The sequence below is a fragment of the Lepisma saccharinum genome, chromosome 19 (genome assembly GCF_977018435.1).
Source record: "Lepisma saccharinum chromosome 19, izLepSacc3.1, whole genome shotgun sequence".
NCBI classification, from domain to species: Eukaryota; Metazoa; Arthropoda; class Insecta; order Zygentoma; family Lepismatidae; genus Lepisma; species Lepisma saccharinum.
This window is the reverse complement of record NC_139247.1, coordinates 28,872,763-28,897,596: the sequence shown is the minus strand read 5'-3', so window position 1 is coordinate 28,897,596 and position 24,834 is coordinate 28,872,763. Positions and strand designations below refer to the sequence as shown.

Here is a 24,834-nt window from a genome sequence, read left to right as displayed (position 1 = left end):
TCCTCTGTGGACCTTGTTTTGTGATCTGTCCATGTGTGTGTGATTGTCCTTTTGTCCTTTCATCTACTTCATCTTATCACAATTCATCCTCAGCCAAAAGTGGAAGAAAACTGAAGTCAAATAAAACAAATCAATTATTCTTATTTGCTTCGTTCAGCTAATTTAGTATGTTAAATTCCTTCTTAATTGAAAGGGATAATACAAAGCAAAGTACACAATGAGCAGTTGAAAGTCATGGGCAGGGAGACACAATGAAGGGAAGGGACACTTAAATGAGAGAAATAACGAAGGTTATATCGATTGATTGATTTGCTTTATTTTTTACTTCGCTTTTTGTGCCACTTTTGGCTAATTTGATAAGATGTGGATGAGTGATGATATGATGAAATTGATGAATGGACATTCACAAACATTCATGCCCAGGTCTGGATTCGAACCCAGAACCTCTGTCGTCATAGTGCGATGTGCATGAAGGTTATATCAAGATTGGCACAGGAAGATAGGAATGATAACCAAGCGGCTTTACAACAGGTGACGACATGGAGTCACTTCCTAATCTTTCCAAGATTGGAGTGGACAGAGGAAAATTTAATCAGAAAATTTGGCAAACGGATTACCCGTGCAATGTGAAAGCAAAAAAGGGGGGTGTAATACAAGGAAAGGAAAATGATGGAAAATGATAAGACATAACAACAGCAAAGAGAAAAGGCGAGAGAAATACAATAGAATGCATGAGAATACGAAAGAGTACGTGTTTGAAAAAATCATAAATTTTATATCTGCCCACCCCAAATTTATCAATATTTGGTTCCTGCCCACCCGGTCAAAATTTTCTGGAGCTGCTTGAGATGATACCGGGACGAGACTTGGCACTGCCTCATTCTCCGCCTCGTCTAGACTGATAAAAGTCCATTTCGTTCTCGCCTTCTTCTCGTCTATGGTCTTGAAATACTCTGTAGCAGAGGTTCTCAAACTGTGGTACGCGTACCCCCAGGGGTATATGAACGACTTGAAGGGTAGTACGCGATCAGCTCGGAAGAGAAATGTCGAGAATACCCACACGACAATATTTTTGCTGAATTTAAAGACGAATCTCAGTTTGAAAGTTTCAAGTGCTCAAGTTGTTCTTTTCTTTTTTCGATAACTGTGGAAAAAATATGTAAAAATTAAAGTATTTTACATACTTCTTAGCATATATGTGTCTTACATTTTTTATTTTTTCAACTAATCAAAAATATTGTAAACATAGCAACACCCAATAAAATAATAAACGTAGGGTAAGGACGGGGCAAACGGACATCCCCTAAGAAAAGTACGAATATTTTCGGTTTGAAGTTAGCAACAGTGCAGCAGTTGGAGTTGTGTACAAATCTGAACGTTTGGGAGCAGTTGTGTTGAGCATCGGAAGAAATCGTAAAGAACAAACGCGAATCCAGCATAAAAACCTGACCACGTAAGCAGGTGCAAAACCTTGAATACTAAAAAAATGTGTTGCGAACACAAGGATTGAATAGGTTACTATGGTCCCGCCGAAGTTGTGATTTGAAGTGTGGTGAAGGCAGTGATGCCTTTATATATACACACGTGTTCACAACATTTTGCTGTCATCTGGTGGACTTTTTCGGAATGTAAAGTCAAAGGCTACAAGTGGGGCAGATGGACAGGTTGCCGTTGGGGCAAACGGACATAGATTAATTGTATTGCATTTAAATATTGTTAGGTACTTTTTGATTGAGATGCTAATGTATATTTGACTCAGTAATGGAAATGGCAAGTGTGAATTGTATAGAATGCATTTTGTACCCTTCAAATGTTTGTGTTTCTAACACAATGTGCTCTTGTTACAGGATGGTGAGACATCGAGAACGAACAATGCTGTAAATACTTTTAATGCTTAAGGAATATATCCCGTTAGTCCACAACGACTGCCTGGTCATGTCTTTGATCCTGCAACTGTCCATGTTCAAGATGAGCGGTCATCAGAGCGTACAGCAAGAGAAGAGGATGTGTCATCTCGTGGAAGTTTTGAGGAGCAAATCCCTTTGCCATCAACTTCTGGGACCTGCAGCAGGAAACGCAAAACTGGTCGCTTGACTCTAGTACAAAAAACTGAAAGCTGCAACAAAAAATGAAAGAAGTTTAAACGCACCACAAGTGATGAGTGCCGTAAATGCAAAGATGTGTACAATCAGGGTCAAAAGTGGGTGCAGTGCTTAGAGTGTTCTCTCTGGTTCCATGTAAATTGTGTTGCAAAGGGAAATGACCCATACTATGTGTGTTGTTATTGTGAGAGTGATGATAGTTCATAAATCATCACGTGTCTATCTGCCCCGATCAAATGTCCTTCTGCCCCGAACGTACGGGGTAAATGGACACTGGGATTGATCAGACTATTTTGAGACAGATGTTCATTTGCTTGCATACTATGTGCTATCATGTGTTAACTGAAGGTTCACACCTTTTATGCCAATAGTTATTTTCATTCTTCTATAAAATGCTTCACAGTTATTTTGAAAATTGTGCTTAGGGTGTCCGTTTGCCCCGTCCTTACCCTATGATTGTAATGTTTATTTGTTTACCATCTTTCCACATAAAGCCCAAATCCCATTTTGCTCTATTGCTTATCACGCCTCCAACAAAAAAGGTCAAAAACATTCTCCAAAACTCACTATTCAGAGATAACCTTTGAGAACCATTGCTGTCAGGGCCGGATTAACCTATTGGCAATTGGGGCAATTGCCCCGGGGCCCCCACCAAAAGGAAGCTGTGAAGGGCCTCCACCAAAAAATATTTTAACCAGCTGGCTATGCCTGTGAAAAATTACATAAGAAGTTATATTTGAAAAATCAAAAAATCTTTAACATTGTCGTATGTCTGTCTACACTCTTCTGGATCCAATTGTTGCACAGCTCTCAGTCGATCTGTTTGTAGATATCAGAAGCTCAGTATACTTTATACCATGGATTGATTTGGCTGTGGTGTGGAAATAACGCACACTTATTCAAACAATCAATTCTCAATCAATTCAAATAATCAACTTAGAGAGATTTGATGCTACGAACAAAACACTCCAGGATCCAAGGTTAGTTCTTCAGTCTGCCATTGACATTTTGAGATCTTTAAAGAAGTTCGTAGAATCAAAAAGGAACTTGTTTTCTGAATATGCGGAGATAGCCAGAATGAAAAGTGGCACAGAAGAGTACAATAAGGAAAACTCACGTCAGAGGGTGAGAAACATCCGACTGAATCCTCTTGACTATGAAAATGAACCTCAAATCCACCTCTCGCCTAGTGAACATTTCAGACTGGATAGTTTTCTACCAGTGATTGATCAAATCACCTCATCGCTCGCAGACAGGATTTTTCCCTACGAAACTGTCGCAAAGAGGTTCAGTATTCTAAATGAACTCGCAGTGGCAACTCCATCAAAAATTACATCTGCAGCTCGCGAGCTTGTGAGCATCTACGGGGAAGATCTGGAACCCTCGCTAGAGAATGAACTGATACAGTTTGAACACCTAGTAAGCAGTAGCAATGTCAAACATCAGGAATACATTCTAATGGAACTGTCTATGTATAATATTGTAAGGACCCGTTCCGCAGTACATTTCCCAATGTCGCAATTCTCTTTAGAATGTATTTGGTCGTAATGGTAACAAACTGCAGCGGAGAAAGATCTTTCTCTAAAATGAAATTAGTGAAAAACAGGCTTCATGCTGCCATGGGACAGGATCGCTTATTCTATCTTTGTTTATTAAGCACTGAACATGAATTTCTTCGTGAATTGGACTTCGATGATATAGTAGATGAATTTTCGGCGAAAATGGCAAGAAAAGTGTGCCTACTATAAGTGTTAAGCCTTTGGGAATTTTCTTGAAGAAAGTGTAGTTACTACAATTATTTCCACAATGAACCTGTCGGTAATTGTCCAGTAGATGGACCGTGCATATGTAGCGACATATTTACTCTTAATTGTAAATAATATTATTTATAATAAATTATGTGCGTAAGTACAGTCTACTGCTCAGTTCTCTGTTTCCGCCTGAATCCCCTTAGTATTTAATATATATTGCAGTTACGGTGTTCACTCTTCATAATATACTGTAGACATGTAGGTGCAGAATTTTACTACTGCCATAACGTTACAATTTTCGTCCTGTAACTTTCTTTTACTGCGCTATTCTCCCTGCAAACCTATCTGCGATATGATCGATTGTGAATGACTACTGATTCTAAAATGAGGTAGGTCTACAATTTCAATTGCTGAAAATTGGTGGTTAACATATTGAGCTAATAAAGCTCCTAGTAAAAAATAATGAAGAAATGAGGGGACACACAACATCTTGTCCAGGAGCCTCCACAAACCTTGATACGGCCCTGCTTGCTGTATAGCATAAACAACCCGGTTTGTCACCGCACACACTTTGACAGATACGAAAAGAAAATAATGAAGTTTTTTTTCTGTTTGGTGTCTCGTTTAGACGTTACAACTCCTCGAAAAATGAAACTTTAACATGAGTACATATGTAAGTACGTACCACAGGTTCACATTTGCCATTTATGTATTGACTTTATACAGCACTTACTGTAATATGGAAATGGTTTGCCTGGCTTGTATGTCTGAACAAGTCACATTATATATTAAGTTTGATACAGGTAAAGTTTTCAATATTATACCGAAGTCTGGAAGGAGATCAAGAATCTCGGATACTAAGTCTCTCTCTCTCTCGTCTCCATTTTGCAAAGGTCTGTCTTGTTCTTGGTCTCGTCTGAACAAGTCTCGAAGGATCTGTTCCCTCTCTCTCTCTCTCTCTCTCTCTCTCTCTCTCTCTCTCGTTTCAATTTTTGCAAGATCGAGACTTGTGTCCTCTCGGTAACATACGTAACGAGTACCACTCATTATGTTTCAAACACATAGGCAATAACTACATAAGTGTATTCTATTTGTTAATAATACATTATGTAATTGCAGTTATTGCATTTTTGTTACCTTATTTCGCTAATCATATCTACTTCAATCCACAATTACTTCAAGAAGTAAAAATGGTATATTTGAAAGAAAGGAGATTAGAGGAGAAAAATTAAAAGATTATATTACGAGTATTATACATACAGTATTTTCTTAACCATAAAGTCTTAGAGTAGTGGTGTATTATGTCGTTCTTTATTTAATAAACAATTCCTTGTTACAAGAATATATATGTTCACAATGGAAAAATAATTTAAGAAACTAATTCCTAGAGGACACGCTGAGAATATGTGACATTATAATAGATAAAATTTATACGGAGTATCTGCTTACAGCACATTGAATGTTTTATTTTTAAATTATCGTGGCTATTCAGCAATGCAAGTGGTCTTAACTGTTGTAATTTCACACAGTCTCTTAAGATTATTTATATTCTTACACCATCTTATTAAGTATTCATGTAATAATAAAAAATGCAGTATTAATAAAGTTACATGTTCAAATTAATATTTAATTTAATTATAATGTAATTGTTTTAATTTAAACATTATTATTATTTTTCTGTGACACTTAGTTCGAACCCCTCCCCCCTCCCTCCCCAAGAGACATACGTGCCTGTTTAGTCAGTCCACTTGTGTATCTACAGTGAAACGAATCTCGATGATCTTGAATTGGTTTATTTTACTTTTCTTTTCTTCCACTTTTGGATAATCACAAAGATGACCATGAGTGATGATGTGATGAAATTGAGGATGGGACACACAAAGAACACACATAAGCAGGCCGGGAATCCCGGTAATAACATTCGAGTTGAAATCATTGTGAAGTAAACATATGCCGCTTGCAACTCTGTTTCCCTGTCTATAAGCGAGACCATTTTCATCTTCCATCTGTAGTCTTGATCTCCGGCGATATTCTCCCTCCTTGCTCGAGGAGCGCAACCTTCATTGCGATTCCGTTGTTACCAGTGTCACCCTTGATGTCATGCTTGCTTGAGATGAAGCGCCGTGGAAATAAACAGTTGTCGCCTACCGTGAGTTTGCGGTACTTGACCAGGAAAAGAGGTAGCAATGTAACAATTTGAGTCAGTTCTTCTCGTGAAACGAATCTACCAAGTTTTTTGATGGATAATCGTGCCTTGTGCAGGCACTCTAGTGCTGTACGGAGGATTGTGTGGTGATTACCATGCTGAGATATAACTTTTGGTCAGTGTCAGTTCTTGTTATTCCCTTGGTTTTAACTGTGGTGTCTTTCCCTACCGATGAATCTGCCCTTAGTCGACGTAAGGTGTTCGAAACCTTTGCCGATACCTTTTTCGGTACTGGATTCAGACTGTTCTATAAACTGTTGGACAAGTGTAGCAACCTTGATGCTTTTACGTGCGTCCGAAAGACTGCCAATACCTTTGTAAACAGGGCCAAGAAGATGGACCTCCTCTCGTTCACCAGCGATGTGTATTTGGTGCGAAAGGATAATGAGAGTGAACCAACGGTGGAAGGCAGACAATTCGCTGACGACGAGGAAGTGGAAGACAACGAAGTGGAGTCCAACACAAGCTTAGTGCTTCACCCAACGGAGACAATTGAAGAAGACGATTCATTCTTGGGCAAGTTGGCAAGCCTGTTTGGTACACACGACCTTGAAATTGGCTTAGGATATATTTACCCAGGATTACAGCTAGAGGTTTCCAGGAATAAAAGAAATAAAAAATTTGTAGATATTAATTTCGTGATAAAAGATGATGCCAGTGGTGAAAAAGGTAAATTTATAATTATATAAACTGAACTTAGACATAGTTGTAGATAAATTAGAGTGAAAATATCTTTAATTTTCTATTAAGATATAGCTGGGTTTCATGTGACGTCAGAATGAGAAATTTTATTTATCATTTGCAAGGAAATATCCACCACTTAGCGTTCGTTACATCTACACCAACTGCACGTTTATTTTAAATCACAAATGTCTGTGTTACTATCGCCCGCTCGCCCACTTGAATTCCGTATACTTACAAGAACTGGCCTCAATCGTGGCTGCTCGAAGCCACAATGCAACAGTTTGTGACGTAGGTGAAACATTAATTATAAATTCATAATTGATGTAGCATCTTATCGAATCAACTTAATCGAGTGTTAATTATATATTTACATATATCATCCTTATATGCTTCTTTTCCGCCAAGATCGAAAGTTAAAGGCCGAAATCAATTTTGGTTATATTATTCTCCTAAATCGGATTTCTTGAGTATTGTAGGTGAGGAACTGCATAGCGCCAGCCCCCGTGGCAGAGTGGTTAGCACATCACGCTACGACGTCAGGGGTCATGGGTTCGAATCCCAGCCTGGATGTTTGTGAGTGTCCATTAATTAATTTCATCAAATCATCACTCATCCACATCTTCGCAAATTAGCCAAAAGTGGCACAAAAGCGAAGTAAAATAAAGCAAATCAAGCAAAGCAAATCGTGTACATAGTTACCTGTTACACATATGTTGCAATGTACGTAGGTGTGATTTACCTACGTTACAGACTGTTGAATTTTGGCTTCGAGCAGCCATGATTGAGGTCAGCTCTTGTAAGCACACGGAATTGAAGCAGGCGGGCGGGAGATACTAACACAGAGATTCGTGATTTAAATCAAACGTGCATTTGCTGCGGGTGCAACGAACTCTTCATGTTGAATATTTCCTTGCAAACAACAAATAAAATTATCCGCAAACATGGCGACTGTGCGCATCATGACGTTACATGAAACTCACCTACAGTTCCCAAAAAATATACTGGTATCACAATTCACATTTTGATTTTTCGCATTTTAAAGAATTTTCAACACAATTCTACTTAGCAATCAATACAGTTATTAGTAATTGCAGCAAATAAAATGGACGATATTCAACTTGATGCCATCACGCAGTGAACTCTGGGAAGAAAACGAGCAAACAGATTCGCGAGTGTAAGGAAAGCATATGAAGACTTCTTACAGCGAGAAATGTTGCATTTCCCCACTCCGTAGGGGTTCGGTAAAGGTAAGAAGTGCGCATTCCTCACGATAATCATATCCTGAATCCCTTCGGCAAAGATCATATCAACAATGCTTATGCGGTATGTTTTCAACGCAGGATCACATCAGTTTTTCTGAAATATGGCGCAATGCAGTGTCCCGTACTCAGGATTTTTTGAGGGAGGGGCCAGATTCGAATATTTTTTTGTGTGTGTGCGTGCGCGCTGGCGCGCGCGTGTATGTATGTATGTATACATGTATATAGATGTGTGTGTGTGTGTGTGTGTGTGTGTGTGTATATATATATATATATATATATATGCGTATGTATATACGTATACTAGCTGATTAATCGGCGTTGCCCTGGTATTTATTAATACTGATCTTCTATTAGACAAAAAAATAATGATTTCTAACTATACGTAGTGTAAAATGTAACTAATTTTATTTCATTGTGAATGTCACGAACCAGCTTAGCGACTCCGAATATTATGGATTCGACACTAATGTAGGTCATTTTTCACCCCCTCTAACCCCCATGCTTTCTATGAATAATGATCAATGAGATTTCACACATTTATTAGTCTTGCATTCGTCTTTTACTCAGCATTTTTTAAAGTTGATCCAAAAATATGGAACAAAGAGATCAGAAATGCTTGAGTTCGATTGAATTAGGTTATTTTGCGTTGCTTTTCTGCCAAGTTTGTCTAATCGCGACTATGAGGATGAGCGATGTTATGATTAAATTGATGAAGGAACACACAAAGAACACCTACGCTCAGGTGTGATGTGACCACCAATGCTATGATAATATTACAGCTTGACCTAAACGAATAATAGTAGAGTGTAAACACTATGGTTCAAGGTAACTGGAAAAAAATCAACTCACCAATACGTCCCCCCCCCTTCCATCTCAAGAATCAGCCACACACTCGCTCACAGAGGCTGATACATGGTCTAGCTTAGTGCTTATTGTTTACATTCAATTCTCAGAAGTATTCGAACAGTTCTGTGTTCCGCAAATTAACAACGTTTTCAAATTCCCTGTAATTTTCTTGTACCAGCACCATTGAGCAGCTATGATAATTCTATGTTTAGAAAAATAATATATTTATAAATAAAATTATACGTATTAGCAATTATTATTACAATAAGGAATATGTTAACGAAGAAACGAAATATTTGCGTCTGTGGTAGTCTTGCATCAATAGTTATAAAATTGAAACTACCCAATATTGCAGACTGCAGACTTCTGGAGTCTATCTCTCTTCACAACAAACATATTCTTTTATGCAAGGACAAAATTGAAATTTTTGCAATGTTATTGTCGTAGCTTTTTATAGGTTCGAGGGGGGATGGCCCTCATGGCCCCTCCCTGGGTACGGGCCTGGGGAATTGTAGGGGGAAGTTGTTTGCTGAATACAACGTATTAGCACAAACTTACATCTTTGTATCTTCCAAGTCCATGCCAAAACGCCGACCTCGGCGGCTCAGTAGTTAGCAGAGCACGCTACGACGCCAAGGCTCCCGGGTTCGAATCCCGGCCTGGCCATGAGGCAATGGGGGTCCCTCATCAATTTCATCAGATCGTTACTCAACCTCATCCTTCCTACTAGCCAAAAGTAGAAGAAAAGCGAAGTAAAACAAACCTAATCACAATCCGTGTCAAATCAAAGAAATCCCAAGATATGTTCAAAATCATTCATTTAGGTTACAATATGCAGTTGATGGATTGATTGTTCACTGAATTATGATTATTTGAACGTCGTTTGGATATGTGCAGGTTGGTTGCGACGATGATGAAAAAGTATGATTATTGAAACGATAGAAACGATATGGCCAGTATTCGAACCTAATATTTCTGTATTTCTAAAGGTCCTGAGTTCGATTCTGTAGTAGTCGAAATTCGTGATACTTCGCTCAGACACAGACTATAAGATTTTAGTGTTTTGGTCCCAATTGCCCAACGTTATAGCCCTAGTGGCGAACCGGTGGCTGTTTGCCTTCGCCTTCTGCATACTGCAATTGAAACGATACGTAGAAATATCCGTATCATGCCCCCTCAAATATGCCAACCTAGCTTACCTCTTTAGAGTATATGTCTGCAAATATTTCACATTCAAAATTTAATTTCCACAAAATATTAACTTATAGAAATATCAATGTCTCTTATGAATGACTATTAAAACAAAACTGTCCTGTGGCAAAAATTTCGAAATGTAGATTTGGCAACATTCAATTCCCTTTTCTACTGATAAATTTACAATGCATTACTATGAGATATCTTGAGCATAATTGTTATGGCATGCAGAGAACTGATAATACAAAAGTATGTTTAACAAAACAACGTTTCCCAAATAATGCATGTGCTATACATATAATGATAATAAATATTGCGTAGCAGCCTTGTAATACTGCTCAAGAGTAACTTTTAATTAAAAATATAATTCTAATTATAAATAATTGCAATCTAATTCCAACCTTTAAATATAAATTAATGGCGGAATCTTCCAAAAATGCACCCATTGCAGTTAAAAAAATAAGGGTTTCACGTATATTAGTTAGGAGCTACCGTAGTAAATCCATCGTTTTCGTGGTGTTCTACCGACATTTTCCTAGATTTTGTTATGTTGTTTCTTGGTATAAGAAACATATGTGAAATATATTTATGTTGCAATATGCGTAGAATTGGCCCAATATTTAGCTTTATTATTGGAATAGTGGTGTATTTTTGACTGGGATAAATCAAGATTGTTTATATTTCCATGATGAAATATGATGCTCAGACCATGTGATATGCACAGGTGGTCTTGAAGTGTAGAACAAAAATATGCAACAATTTTCATATACACGGATGATAGGCTACGTTCAAAGAATTATCTTGGATTTTTTTGTATTTTTCGTGTTCCATTTTGCTTTACTACCTGGGGAAGATAACAGATACACAGGAAACTGATGGTTTTTCATGTAAATTTACGGCCAATGCTTAGGCACATGTTGCCTGCGTCTGGTAACCAAATTCCTACCTGCTAATGTTGCCAGCTAAGTGATATGCCCCTAAAATGGCACTCTTCACTGTAACCATATAATCGACAATCCCAAACCCATCAAATGCTGCGCATGGCCCAGAGGGGCCCACTCCGCGACTTGCACGTTATTGGCTAGAGCTTGTGACGTCACCAAGAGGACACGAGCGGAAGAAAGCTATGCGTAGAATGTAGCAGATGGCCCATGAAACGATGTGTTTTCATGCATCTTTTGATATTATACACCAAAGATGTTAATTTAATTTGACAACAAGAGATCAAATACGCGATAGAAGAATACATTTATTCCGAGACAATGCATAGTTTATTTTTCAGACATTATTATGAGTGATATCTTGTCCCTCCCTGTAGGCTGTAGTCCACTGCCGGATTTTCTTTCCAGCTAACCTATTGCATTAATTTTAAATGTCTAATTCTAAGGAAAGTTCTTGTCCGGGCATATTCCGATATGACTTTTTACTGAATATCCTAGAATTTCCCTTTAATATTTTTACGCTACTTTTCAGATTATCCAGTTGATCGCCACGATGAGGATAAATTTGGTTTTGTTATTTAGCGTCTTTTTCCACTTTTGGCTAATCGCGACGAACAGGATGAGTGATGTTTAGTTTAAATTGATGAAGGGACACTCGCAACAGGCACGTATCCAAGGGGGAGCTTAGGGGGCTCGAGCACCCCCCCCCGAAAGTTTGCGGTTTACAATCGAGTCGCGCACGTATCCAAGGTGGGAATCAGAGGGCTCCAGCACCCCCTTAGAAAATTACGCTACATAAAATTAGGTTCATGGCTTCTTGAATAATGTGATGATAATTTGAGACAAATAATTATCGAGGGAAGACATAGAATGTTCTATAACCCTGTTATTATTAATAGCGCGTATCCAAAATGGGATCAGGGGGCTGGAGTCCCCCTTAATTTTTTTCAGTTTACACTAAAATTAGGTTTTTGTTTTCTTGAATAGTGTGCCGATAATATAAGGAGAGAAATACTTACCAAGGCAACACGGAGAATGTTCTATAACCCTGTTGTTGATAATATTGCATTAAAACTTTTCTTGCGCTTTCGGTGTTGCCGCAGCACTATGCAAAGACTTGTCAGCATTTGGAAGCTGCAAACGTAGCGCCACACGTAGGACGATTCATTGTAATTTTTAATCTCTGGAAAGCGCGAGAGGGAACGTTCTTGAATAAGAGAAGGAGTCGAACTACTGGCAACATTAACGAATAGTTTCATCTGCGGAACGTTCTAGAATATAATGTGGTTAAAATAGGCTGCTTCAATTTCCAGGTTGATCTGTACAACAGAATCCGTTAATGAGAATTCAAAGATAAGTGTGACAGTTCATACAGTCGATTAGTGATCAGTCAGTGTCCATTGGTGGCTTTATAAGATCTAGTGATTTGAAGATGAAAAGGACTAAATACCATAAAGTAACGAAGTCTACTAGTAGTTCCAGTTCGGGTCCAAAGCTGAAGTCATTAACGATAGCGGAATTTCCGGAGCCTAGTTCGGGTCGAGGGCCGAAGAGATCGAAGGTCTCTCTTTAAAGTGAATATTTAAGCAGTAACTGCTATTGGAGCGGTTAATTAAAAAAGAAATAAGCTGCACAATCAAATCAAAGTTTCCAGTGATGAGGTAGTTGTGCCCGGACCAAATTTTCCCAGGATTTTAGAAGAGGATGGTTATGCATACTATTTTTGGTGGTCAGTTCTCATTTTGCCATCTTTTGCTCTCTTTGACGTTCTTTTTTTTTAGGGAATACTTGGTCGAATTGGGTTATGACCTCACCAACCCTCCCTTGGGCACGTCACTGGAGATAAATGAGTAAGCATTTAATCATATTTTGGGAAGAAACACTAGATGTGTTGTGATCGCAAGGGTTTTCATTGTGAATTAATTGTTTCGAACTGTATTCGAGAAGACTTACTTTGTTTCGTGTCAATATATGACAAGACTGCGGAAGCTGTGACAGACAATTGTGAACACTTGCGAGTGCTTACGCCTCAATATGAATAATTTGGTGGGTTTCGGCTTTTAAAAGAGCTGCAAACATGGGAGGACAAGACACAGTAGTGGTGTTCAGGCTCGAATCAGAGAAAAATATTCGAGAACTTTCTGCGTCCAGTTCGCAGCCCACAGTTTGAGTCTCGCGTTGTTGCGTGGATTGTCCATCCCGTGCGTGTAAAACAGCTTTGGAAAAACACTCAAAGACGCTATAGATGTTTTGATGCCTGATGAGAAGAAATGGACAAACACACATACTGAGATGCTTCCGGCACACAATGCTAATGCATGGAAACAATGGAGTTGAGTGGTAAAAAAATGTTCCGATTTCACGTTCTGAATAATTTGGCAGCCTTGAACAGTGACGACGATTTTGGGGATAATTGGTCTCCTTTTTTTTTCTTCTTTTTTTTGCCTTCACACTATGGCCTCTTTATGCTAACCATTGTATACCAAGAGAAGAGAAAGTAAACTTTTCTTGCACCCCCCACTTCCGTTTTGAACCTAATTGCCACCACTGGCCTTAAACATACAATTGTGAGGTTCTATCCCCTTAAAAATATGATGTTTAGTCCCCCACGAAAGGAATTCCTGGATACGTGCCTGACTCGCGGAGAACACCTATCACCATGCTGGGACTTGAACCGGGAACTTCGGAGGCGAAATCGAAAGTCGACCACTTAACGCCCTCGGCTACCGAGCCGGCGAATGAATTAGATTATGGCTATTGAATAAAGGGTGTCTTTTCGGGAAATATTCAAATAGCAATATTTCTTCCAGGTAATATATCCAAGGAACTTCATTCTTGCGGGCTTACTAGGCTCTGGCATGTGGGCCAATAATCTGTGTTATTACTCTGTACTGTTTGTGATCCACATGGATTTGTGATCATCCCTTCATCCATTTCATCTACTCACCATTCATTTTCATCTTTGCGATTAGCCAAGGGGTAAATTATACTTGAATTAAAACAAAAGCAATACAAATACAAAACAAAATTAATGGAACGATTATGCTGTTACGTTTTCCTGTATTTTAGGCACGTCGCAACATTCAGAGATTCCTTTCCGGTCGAATGATACTTCTAATAATCGGAGGTAAATCAAGCTGAGAATTATAATTTGGTATTTTATCCATCTGAGTTGAGAATCTAAATTTTTAGATTTTATTTGTAACAATATTTACTACTGCGAGGAATTAAAAATAACAACTTACGGCTAATTTCGGCACTGGCTTTATATTCTGTAATAGTTACATTTGTTGTAAGAACATAATACATTAATTTACTTTGTATAAATATTACATTATCCATCGCTTTTCCTAATTAAATCTCATACCATATCCAACACACACATAAAATGTGTTTTACTAATAATACAGTGCGCAATTAGAAAATAAGTCTTGTGAAGCAACACAAATATGGTCTCCCCGATTGCCTAGCGGTAGCGCCGTTGCATTGTAGTCAAGGAGTCCCGGGATCGATACCCGGTGTAGGCACATAGTGGTTTGGATCCCACTTTACACTGTAGGTCCAGTCCAAATTATCCTTTCTGTGCAAGAAGCAGACTTACAACACCAATTCAATCAAGCAACACAAATATGAAATATTAAATCTAGTTTTTTTTATTTGGTTTATTTTACTTCACTTTTCTGCCACTTTTGACTAATTGCAAAGATAGGGATGAGTCATGATGATCAAATTGATGAATGGACACTCACAAACATCCATACCCAGGCCGGGATTCGAACCTGGGACCCTTTCTTTGATAAGTATACTTTACATTGAATAGCTTCTTTGGGTATTATTTACATGACACCTGTTCTCCTTGATTGACAAGAAGATTGAAAGAATGTGCAGGGGAGAAACGTCTGTCCTGTAAGTTGTACATTATATTTTCTCAACAAACGCACAGTGCAATTGTTAATTAGTTTTGGCTACTTACGAGATGTTCAAAGTATTATTTTCGAGGGCGATGTTTCAACTTCAAAGCTAATAAATCTTATCTTGCACTCAATATTCAATGAAGCAATACTTAGAAACTGAGTTCGGATTGTGTAATGGTTTTCGAAAGTTGCATACGTGATGATACGGAAGGCGAGTGTGGAAGTAAGGCCAGATGCGCAACCACGAATTTTTGTCTGGAGGGAACAAGTACTAGTATTAACGTACCAATAATAATAATAGTAATAATAATATTAATAATGGCATTATTTTTTACTAGTGGTAGTAGTAGTAGTAGTATCAAATACGTTATTATTCTCATAAATTACGCAAAAGGGAGGTAGCTGTCTGTGCTAAAGCATTTATTTGGAACAAACTATTTGAAATATTTTTTCAACACCAGAAATTTTACAATAGTTAATAATTGAAAACAAACACACAAATTGTATTTTTGAATGGCAGAAAATGAATGATAAATGCATGCCGAAGATATATTTTTGTACATATAACATGTATAACTCTAGTATGTTTTACACATATGGAACATGGAGCGACATAAAATAAGAAAATACATATGCAAGATGCTAACACTAAATTATGTACGTATTCAAAGTTTATTCATTACGTATATACTAAACATATTATTTAAATACATCACATTACAAAAAACAATTATATTGCGAGCGAAGCGAGAAAGAAAATTTTTAGATCCAATTCTTGCAATTTAAAACAATATTGATTTAATAGGGAACAAATAATATCACATGGCGCCAAGGCATTCTCTCTTTCACAACTTTTATTTTTAAAATTTAGATTATTTGGCGCCAATACCCGACTCCCGCCGCCCCCTAGCTACGTCTCTGAGAAAAGCAGGCACTGCAAGCGAAGCGAGCAAGAAAATTTTACTAAATGTATTTTTATTTGTATAAAATTTGAAATAGAAGGGTGCAATTGCTCCTCTATGCCCTCTGCAGGTGCCTTTGGCCATCAATGTTTACCCCTCCTAGAATTGACTTCCGTCGAAGGTTGGGGGGCAATGCCCCTCCCCCCCTGTGGTTGGCCCCTGAGTTAAGTCCGAAATTTGGAGGAACAAATTGAATCAATCCTGCTACAGCAACTTGTCTTTTGGGAAGCGATGATCACTTCTATTATTGCACGTGGCAAGAGCACAAACAGGGTGATTTGTTCTCATTCTACCGGCATTCAAGAAAAGGTGTGTATAAGTAAATAATCGACCCATTTATCTCAAGCTTCCGTATACTCTAACGAAGTAAGTTCCATTCTGTCCTCTTAATGACGTCATAGCGCGCACAGAATCATGGGAAAAAATCTCGGAACCTCGGGAATGGCCTACCTAATAAAGGTACCTTGCGCATGGCCCACATTATTCTAGATTAACATGACGTCAGTCGTCAGATGTATAATTATAAACCTTCGATAATATCTGACATTATGTTTCTCAACCAAAAGTAGCATTCTGAAATAAAATTAAAGCTGATTTCAACCATTGATTAATTTATAGAAAATCATGAATGGAGCAAAGTGATAATGTTAAGTAAAGAATATCTCAATTAATGAGGCTCTAATAATGCAGAAAACTTGGTGTGAATATCTCTTGCGGTTTTCACATTCTAAACGATCAAAGCTTGGGTTACGGAAGTTTTGATACATTCTGTATTTGTCAGTTTACTGTGTATGAAATTTCCAACTATTATGTAGCATTTAAATATGAGAAGTTGTTGGTAATCTACAAACACTTCATTTAAATCAAGGTAACGAAATGAGTGTATTGATACATTAAATTATCTTATCGAAGTTTGATACTATTTCTCGAGAGATATTGCTTACAAGGTTCCTAAATATAGGTGAGTTTCGTGTGACGTCAGGATGCGCACAGCTGCCATGTTTGCGGCCAAATACATTTCGTTTGCAAGAAAATATCCATCACGTAGCGTTTGTTGCATCTGAGCGAACTGCATGCTTGTATAAAATCACGAATGTCTATGTTAGTATCTCCCGCCAGCCTGCTTACATTCAATATGATTACAAGAACTGGCCGAAGCCACAATTCAAAAGCTTTTGACGTAGGTAAAACATACCTCTAATACACGCAATATATTAGTCAATAGTAACATTGTTGTGGACTGACAAAAAACTCTTAGAGATAATTTAAGCGATTAGGTGCTTGAACTAATTTTATAAATATTGGACGTCATTCTGAATTTGACCATTACTGTTCTGAGCATTTAGTAACAATGCACTTATTATTATTATTATTATTATATATTATCAAAGTTAGAGTGCTTGCTTGCATGCTATTATATTATGCTACAGTATTATAATGCAGTTATTAAAACTTAGCAGAATACATATAACTGGTGTGAACTTTGAATATACACTACTAAGTTGGTTGGATTCTTGTAAACAAAAATACAAGAATAGTTAATAGGATATATGGTGTGTAAAAAAGAATAAAAAAAGGACACTACCAAAAGCATTTTTAAAATTCATCCCTTAAATTTTATAAATATTTGAATATTTATTTCAATAAAATTAAATGAAGGACTTATAATAAAATGTAAAAATGATTGACATTTATGATTAATAGAAGTACAGAGTAAAATGTACCTACACCCGCAATAAAAATGGAACACCTAGAACCTGAAATACAAGCTTCCCAGCAAAGTGTTTTGTGTGTTGCCTAACTCTACGTTGGTGATAAAAGTTTTCATTGAAAATTTCCTATTAAAATCCTTTTATCTCCGTAGATTTGGCAACACACATAACGCCTTTCAGAGATGCGAGTGTTTCAGGATCTGGATTTGCCGGTGACTGTACATAGATAGGGTACCTGAACTCAATATGGCCTATCTAAGGTTTGTGATTCAAAACAGGGGCATTCCTGGACGTTTACTGAAAATTAGAGTCAGTTCCAAATAATGACACTGGTTCAGTGAAGATTGTGTTACAAAATAACGTTTAGGCCGTATTTAGGCCCAATATGGCGTAGTAATATATTTTGTTATTTCACATTTAAAAAAATGCAACAGAAATTGTAAAGAAAGTACCATAATGTTATTATTATAGATAGATAAGTTCATTGATACACTTATATTTTATTTATTTAACGACATAATGAGATTTCAGAGAGAAATAACATCGTTTACAAAGCAATAAACAAGGAAGTGACGTGTCGTAACTTGTCACCAGAAGACCATGTATTACACATCACAGTCTGGGCAAATAAAAGGTTCTTCATCATCCTTTCTGATTCATACACACTCTACGTGAACATAAAAGTAACAGATGTCACATTTGCGTGTTCTTCACGATATAATTATTCCTTACCTTACCACATGGCGCTACAGCTCCTCATGGGCTTTGGCCTCCTCAACTATGTGCCTCCATCTATTCCTGTCCTCTGCAATCTCCCACCATCTTTTCACCTTCATGTGACGCAAATCTTCCAGGACACCATCTAGCCATCTTGTCATTGGTCTTCCTCTTCTTCTTGTTGAATAGATTTTTTCTTGCATCACTTTCCTTTGCATTCTATCCTTTCCCATTCTCTGTACGTGACCCAGCCACCGCATTCTTTGTGATTTAATAAATCTCACAATATCCTCTTTCCCTAGTATATGGTTAATTTCTTCATTAGTTCTTATTCTCCAGAAATTATTTTCATTAACCGGTCCATATATTTTGCGTATCACCCTTCTCTCAAATCTGCGCAATGCTTCCTCTTCTATCTTATTCATTACCCATGTTTCTGAACCATATGTTATTATAGGTCTTATTAACGTTTTGTATATGGTAATTTTGAGATTCCTGTTTATTAATTTGCTCTTTAATAATTGCATGTTTGCATAATATGCTCTATTCCCCATGTATATCCTTTCTTTTATCGTGCTATCTTTTTTATTTTGTTCATTTATGATCAGCCCTAAGTATTGGAATGACCTGACTCTTTCAAATTCCTTCCCATTTATTTCTATTCTTTCCTCTCTATATTTGTCAGGTTTTTGGGTAACAATCATGTACTTTGTTTTATTGACATTTGTTTCTAGTCCTAATGTTTGCAGTTTCTTCTAATCTCTGGTATGTCTTCTTTAAATCGTTTCCTGTTCGTGCTATTATTGCAATGTCATCTGCATATGCGCATATTTGAGTGCTCTTTGTAAAAATTGATCCTCTCTTATCTACCTTTTGAACGGCCACGTGTAATGATAGTATGAAGAGTGTAGTTGACAGTCCATCTCCTTGTTTGACTCCTCTGTAATATGGAAATTCTCTACTTGTTTCATTTCCTATTTTCACTTTTGCTCTGGTCTGTTTCATTGTCATTTCTATTAAATTTATTAACTTGATGGGGATTTTTAATTCTTGCATAGCTCTACTCAGTTCGGGTCTCCTTATACTATCAAATGCTCTTTTGTAGTCAATGAATAGAATTAGGAGGTATATTGCATATTCATAGTGTTTTTCAATTATCTGTTGTATAACGAATAATTGATCTGTTGTACCCCTGCCTGCTCTAAATCCACATTCATATTCTCCTACTATAGCTTCAGTGTATTTCTTCAGTCTTTCTTTAATAATACTGGTAAGGACTTTGTACACCAAATTTAGCAGCATTATTGGTCTATAGTTACTACATTCCGTTCGATCCCCTTTTTTGTGTATTGGGCATATTATTCCAACTTTCCATCCTTCCGGCATTTGTTCTTCTTTCCAGATCCGTTCCAGGAGTTTATGGATTTCAATTTTCATTGTCAGTCCTGCCATCTTTAGCATTTCTATTATTATACCGTCTTCTCCTGGTGCTTTGTTATTTTTCGCTTTTCTAATTGCTATTTCTATCTCCTCCATTGTTGGTGGGTCTTCAATGTTTCCCTCATTGTATCCATCTATTCCTGTTGTTCCCACTACTTCCTCTTCTTTTCCTAGTTGTTCTTGATAATATTCTGCCCATCTCTCTAATTTTCTAAACTGATCTCCTATCACTGCTCCGTTTTTATCCTTATAGCCAATTTCCTTTGGTTGGTATCCTTTATTTACTTTTTTGATTGCGGTATGTACTTTTCTTGTTTCATTTTGTCTACTCAAGTCATCTATCTCCATCAGCTGTTTCCTCATTATCTCCTTCTTTTTCTGTTTGCATGTTTTATTAGCTATATTCCTTTTTTCTTGATACCTTTCGACATTTCCTCTCGTTTTTCTTTGTATCATTTTTTGTCTAGCTTCGTTCTTTTCCTTTATTACTTTCTCACAATCCTCATCGAACCACATTTTTTCCCCTACTTGTTTATCTTCTCCTATTATTTCTTCTGCTACTTCTTTTAGAGTTCCTTGTATTTTCTCCCAATGTTTTTCGGTTGAGCTCCTCTCCTCTGCTGTCCAACTTTGTGTTTTTTGAGCTATTGCATCTTGGTATCTTTGTCTGATTTCTTCTTTTTTCCATTTCTGCATATTCCATTTTATTCTGTCTGTTGTGTTGTTCTTATTCTCTCTCGAACTTTTACTTTCAAAAGAAAGTGGTCAGAGTCACAGTTAGGTCCTCTGCAACTTCTAATATCTGTGATTGAGGAGGAATATCTGTGACCTACCAAAACATGGTCGATTTGGTTTGTTGTTGTTCCATCTGGGGATCTCCAGGTCCCCAAATGTATATCTTTATGTGGGAAACACGTGCTTTTTATTATCATTTTGTTTCTAATTGCAAACTGATAGAGTAGATTGCCATTATTATTGCTTTCTCTATGTAAGGTATAGACTCCACTTATTCCTTTTCTCCTATCCTCCCTGCCAATTTGTGCATTAAAATCTCCCATGATAATAATTGAATCATATCTAGGTGTTTCTTCTAATGTTTCCTCCAGCTTATCATAAAATTCTTTTTTCTCTTGATCACCTTTGTCTTCTGTAGGTGCATACACTGTTATAATTGTTATGTTTCTGAATGATCCTTTAACTCTGAGCTTGCTTATTCTATCACATACTGGCACAAACTGCAGTATACTTTTTCTTGCTTCCTTAGTTATTATGAAGCCTGTACCTCTCTGCCCTGTCCTTTGTTCTGTTCCACTATAAAACATTGTGAATTTTTTTTGTCTATTCTGCCCGTTCCAACCCATCTAATTTCCTGTACTGCTGCTATCTGTATACCATTTTTTTTCTATTTCTTGCGCTACCTCCTGCATCTTTCCTGGGGCTAGCATTGTCTTTATATTCCACGTGGCCATATTCATGTCCGTTATCCGTTTAGCTGGTCCGTCATCATGTTTATCCACTTTCCTAGGAACAAGTTGTGGTTTCTGAACGATTGATTTTTTCCGGATAAGGTTGTCAGCCTCACGCCGACCCCCAACCTGGAGGACCAGGTAATTTTCTGTTAGGGTTTTCTTCCCTTAGCCTTTATAGATCCCTCTATGACTACAAGGCAGCAGTATTTGGGACTAGGAAGGAATATTAGGATACGATATGGTAAAGATGGGACGTTGTAGAACACCTTAGTCTGGCTTCTCTTCTGAGACCTGTCCAGCATGGGTGACCCTGCCGGTAGATTCTACCGCTGGCATAGCTCTCAGCTTCAACAAAGCACACAAACCCCTCCGCCCGCACGGTCAGTGCTACTTTAAGGCGGTGTTCCCTGGAGGGGATATAATTATTCCTATGTAGGCCATATTGAGTCTACCTTACATAATCTTATTTTATCCTTCGTTATAAACAGGTTTTAGATTAAAGTCTAAACTAAGAACATTGTTTTAAAGTACAAATTATGAGCTATCATAATACGGACTAGATATAATAAACACCTATCACTTGGAGATGTAGTAAGTAATAAGTTACCTATGTGATATTTGATCATGTAGAACACAATCGCAAGGTCAAGCTATTTCGCTTCTTTGTGCTCAAGTTGCAACACTACAGGTACAACCAACAGGTTCAATCATGTCATTCGCACAGTCTAAATGACATACTAACACCATCTGTTGAGTTAACCTTGTAACTACTTGCAAACAGCAAATAGGCCATATTGGGTACTAGGCCATATTGGGTTCATGTACCTTCTATAAATCATATTTCCATTAATGTAAATCTGTGCTTTCAGACAGCTCGCGTGGCAAAGGAGGCTTTGGGTTCGGTGGAGGAAAGAAGGGGATTAAAGGAATGAAGACTATCGTCATCGCCATGAAGGCTAAACTCGCCACCATCATGGTCCTCTGCTACGGCATGACGAAGCTCATGTTCAAGAAGGCGATCGTCATGAGCAAGCTGGCCCTCATCCTCATCGCCCTGGTGTGGTACAAGAAGAAGTCGGATTACGACAGGAACATCGTCGTCGACCCTCACGACCGATTCTATGTCCTGACACCTGGAGACGACACCCCGAAGCTGGCTTACCGTGGCTACCTGAGTGAATCTCCTCTCGTAGAGTATTAGGATTAGCAGAAATTGTTTGGTGAGATATTATTTGTTTTTGCTGGCCAACAAATGTTCTATTTTGGTATGTTTGTTTTTCGGCAAATCTTTCTTTAAAGGAACAGATTTGCAAATTAGTTACTTAGACATGTAGGCTATCTGGAAATATTGTTCCATATGCGCTTATAACAATACATATAGTTATTCAGAAAATATATATAGATTAATAGAAGGGGGAAACCTATAACACTGTTGTATTTGAAAGGGTATTATTTTGCAAGAATTATTTTACCTGCACCGAGAACGTAGTTAGTAATAAGGCGTGTTTTATACAGCGTATATTGATACACTTGTAGGTATAATTGTATATTCTGCAAATATGTTGTATATGGGAACAAACTGCCGGAGTACTATGTGAGGTGAGTGTACGTATGTCATAATAAGTTGTTTTACTTCTAATTAACTGACGACGATGATTAATTAATAACATTAAGAATATACTATTCCAGTGTGTAAATATCTGTTACTTTAAGGATAGTCTTGGGACCTATTTGAAATTAGTAAAATGATATTTCTATGTAACTTCGTGATAACTTCATATTTGCAAATGTGTTTTTGTCGCTATTTCCTTTTGTTTACATCAAAATCTGTTCTTGGGGAAATTACTTGTTGTGGGATTTTCTATGGGAGCATTTGTTGGCTGACATAAACTATTCTAATGTAAAATTATAATTTTTGAATTAATTCATATGATGATACAATACATTGCAGTACATGGGAGGATACGATAATACTTGTATTATAAACAAAATGTTAACTAGCAAGAAATCATAATCGCGTAACAGAAAATTATTTCTATATTAACAGACAGATTACAAATTTCATAAAATGTACTCAAGTAGACGTAATGCTGACTGTATGTGATATCAAATAATAAAGCAAATTATAACAATGAACAGTTTTATTTTTAATTTGTGTTACTTAGTATGGTCAGTACATGTACATGTAGCGTATTTGTATTTGAATGTTAAAAACATGAAATGAGTTTTGTAATTATTAAGTTTAGCCTGTGAAAATTTATTTTAAACGTAATAATTTTACATTAAAAGCACTATACAAATCATACGTTTATACAATACAAAATTTATGGCCACTACAGAATTGAAAGTTCACAAAATTTATACATATATTACTTGTAGATAATGTATTTATGTTAATATGTACTATGGAATATTATACTCAAAGAATATTCGATGATAATATAGGTTCTTATCATTTATAATTAATTATCTTCAATTCTTGTATTTAATTATGAGAAAGTAGTACAATTGCAAACAGCATGATACATATGAAACTCTGTTAATCGTCCATCCAATATTCACTTAATATATCAAGTTAGCCTACTAGTGTAATAAATTGGCATTATACATAGATATACAGGGTGACTGGTAATTAGATGTATTCCCTGAAAGGGGTTAAAGTAGAGACAATTTGCAATAAATTTGACCATATGATACCCCGTCCGAAAATTAGTAGTTTTCGAGATAATCGAGTTTCTATTGTTTTTTCTAAAAATGACAATTTTCCACATAAAAAGATGAATTGAGAAAAAACTGATAATTGTAGGGAACTTATTTAAGCGTTTTCTGATAGGTAACAAACAAGTGGTTCGTTTAAAAAAAAGTTTTTTTCAAATAACAATCACATGTAAGTACCGGGTGGGTCTAAACTTACAAGTGATGATAAAAAAATGCACTCTTAGTTTACTTGGCAACGTATTAATAACAAAAATGGTATGACACGAACCGTACAAATTACTTAAATTACTTCCTTGAGTCATCAGCTATCCAATAAGGTACAAATGTTGCTAACATTTACATTTGTGTACAAGAAATAATACTTCATTCATCTTCATGTGTATGGAATCAATGAACAATACAATTAAAGAACATTACACGTCTTGCTCAAAGTGGGCACCTCCGTTACGAATGCAGGCACGCAGGTTTTTATGGGTCATTTGGTCTCTTAACTCGTGATGTGATGGTGGCCTTGACGTGTTGACCAGCTGTTAAAATCCTCTCCCTGAGCTCTTCTTGCGAGTTTACCGGTGCCTTGTCATGTGGCTCCAAATGTAAAAGTCGCAAGGCGTCAAATTGATCGGGGGATCGAGCTGGGCAGTCATCATGCTGATAAATCATGTCACGTCTTGTAGCTATAGGCACATCCTCCAACAACATTGCCATCCCGTTCCGCAAAAAATGTTCATAAGTGATGCCATTTAAGATTTGGGGCAGGAAAAATGGCTCGATGAAATGATTGTTGATTATGCCCATCCATACTTCTGCCTGGTCGTGCGACATTGGCTGGATGAAAAGTACCCAAAGAAATGGATTGGCCGAGGCGGACCGATTCCCTGGCCGGCTCGATCCCCCGATTTGACGCCTTGCGACTTTT

At 37.2% G+C, this 24,834-nt stretch overlaps 1 protein-coding gene across 1 annotated transcript; it reads left to right on the top strand.

The window, feature by feature from the left end:
* Positions 1–6,076: 6,076 nt before the first annotated feature.
* Positions 6,077–23,247, top strand: LOC146003093 (uncharacterized). The gene is made up of 2 exons (XM_083141265.1): positions 6,077–6,728; positions 22,070–23,247. The coding sequence occupies exons 1-2, from the start codon at positions 6,155–6,157 to the stop codon at positions 22,399–22,401; spliced, it is 906 nt and encodes a 301-aa protein (XP_082997391.1). The 5' UTR covers positions 6,077–6,154; the 3' UTR covers positions 22,402–23,247.
* The last annotated feature ends 1,587 nt before the right edge of the window (positions 23,248–24,834 follow it).

Bases quoted from the DNA above. Each gene is read 5' to 3' on its own strand.
- LOC146003093 (XM_083141265.1), top strand. From the start codon at position 6,155: ATGCTGAGATATAACTTTTGGTCAGTGTCAGTTCTTGTTATTCCCTTG. The intron at 6,729-22,069 runs GTAAATTTATAA...CTGTGCTTTCAG, and splicing joins TGATGCCAGTGGTGAAAAAG to ACAGCTCGCGTGGCAAAGGA.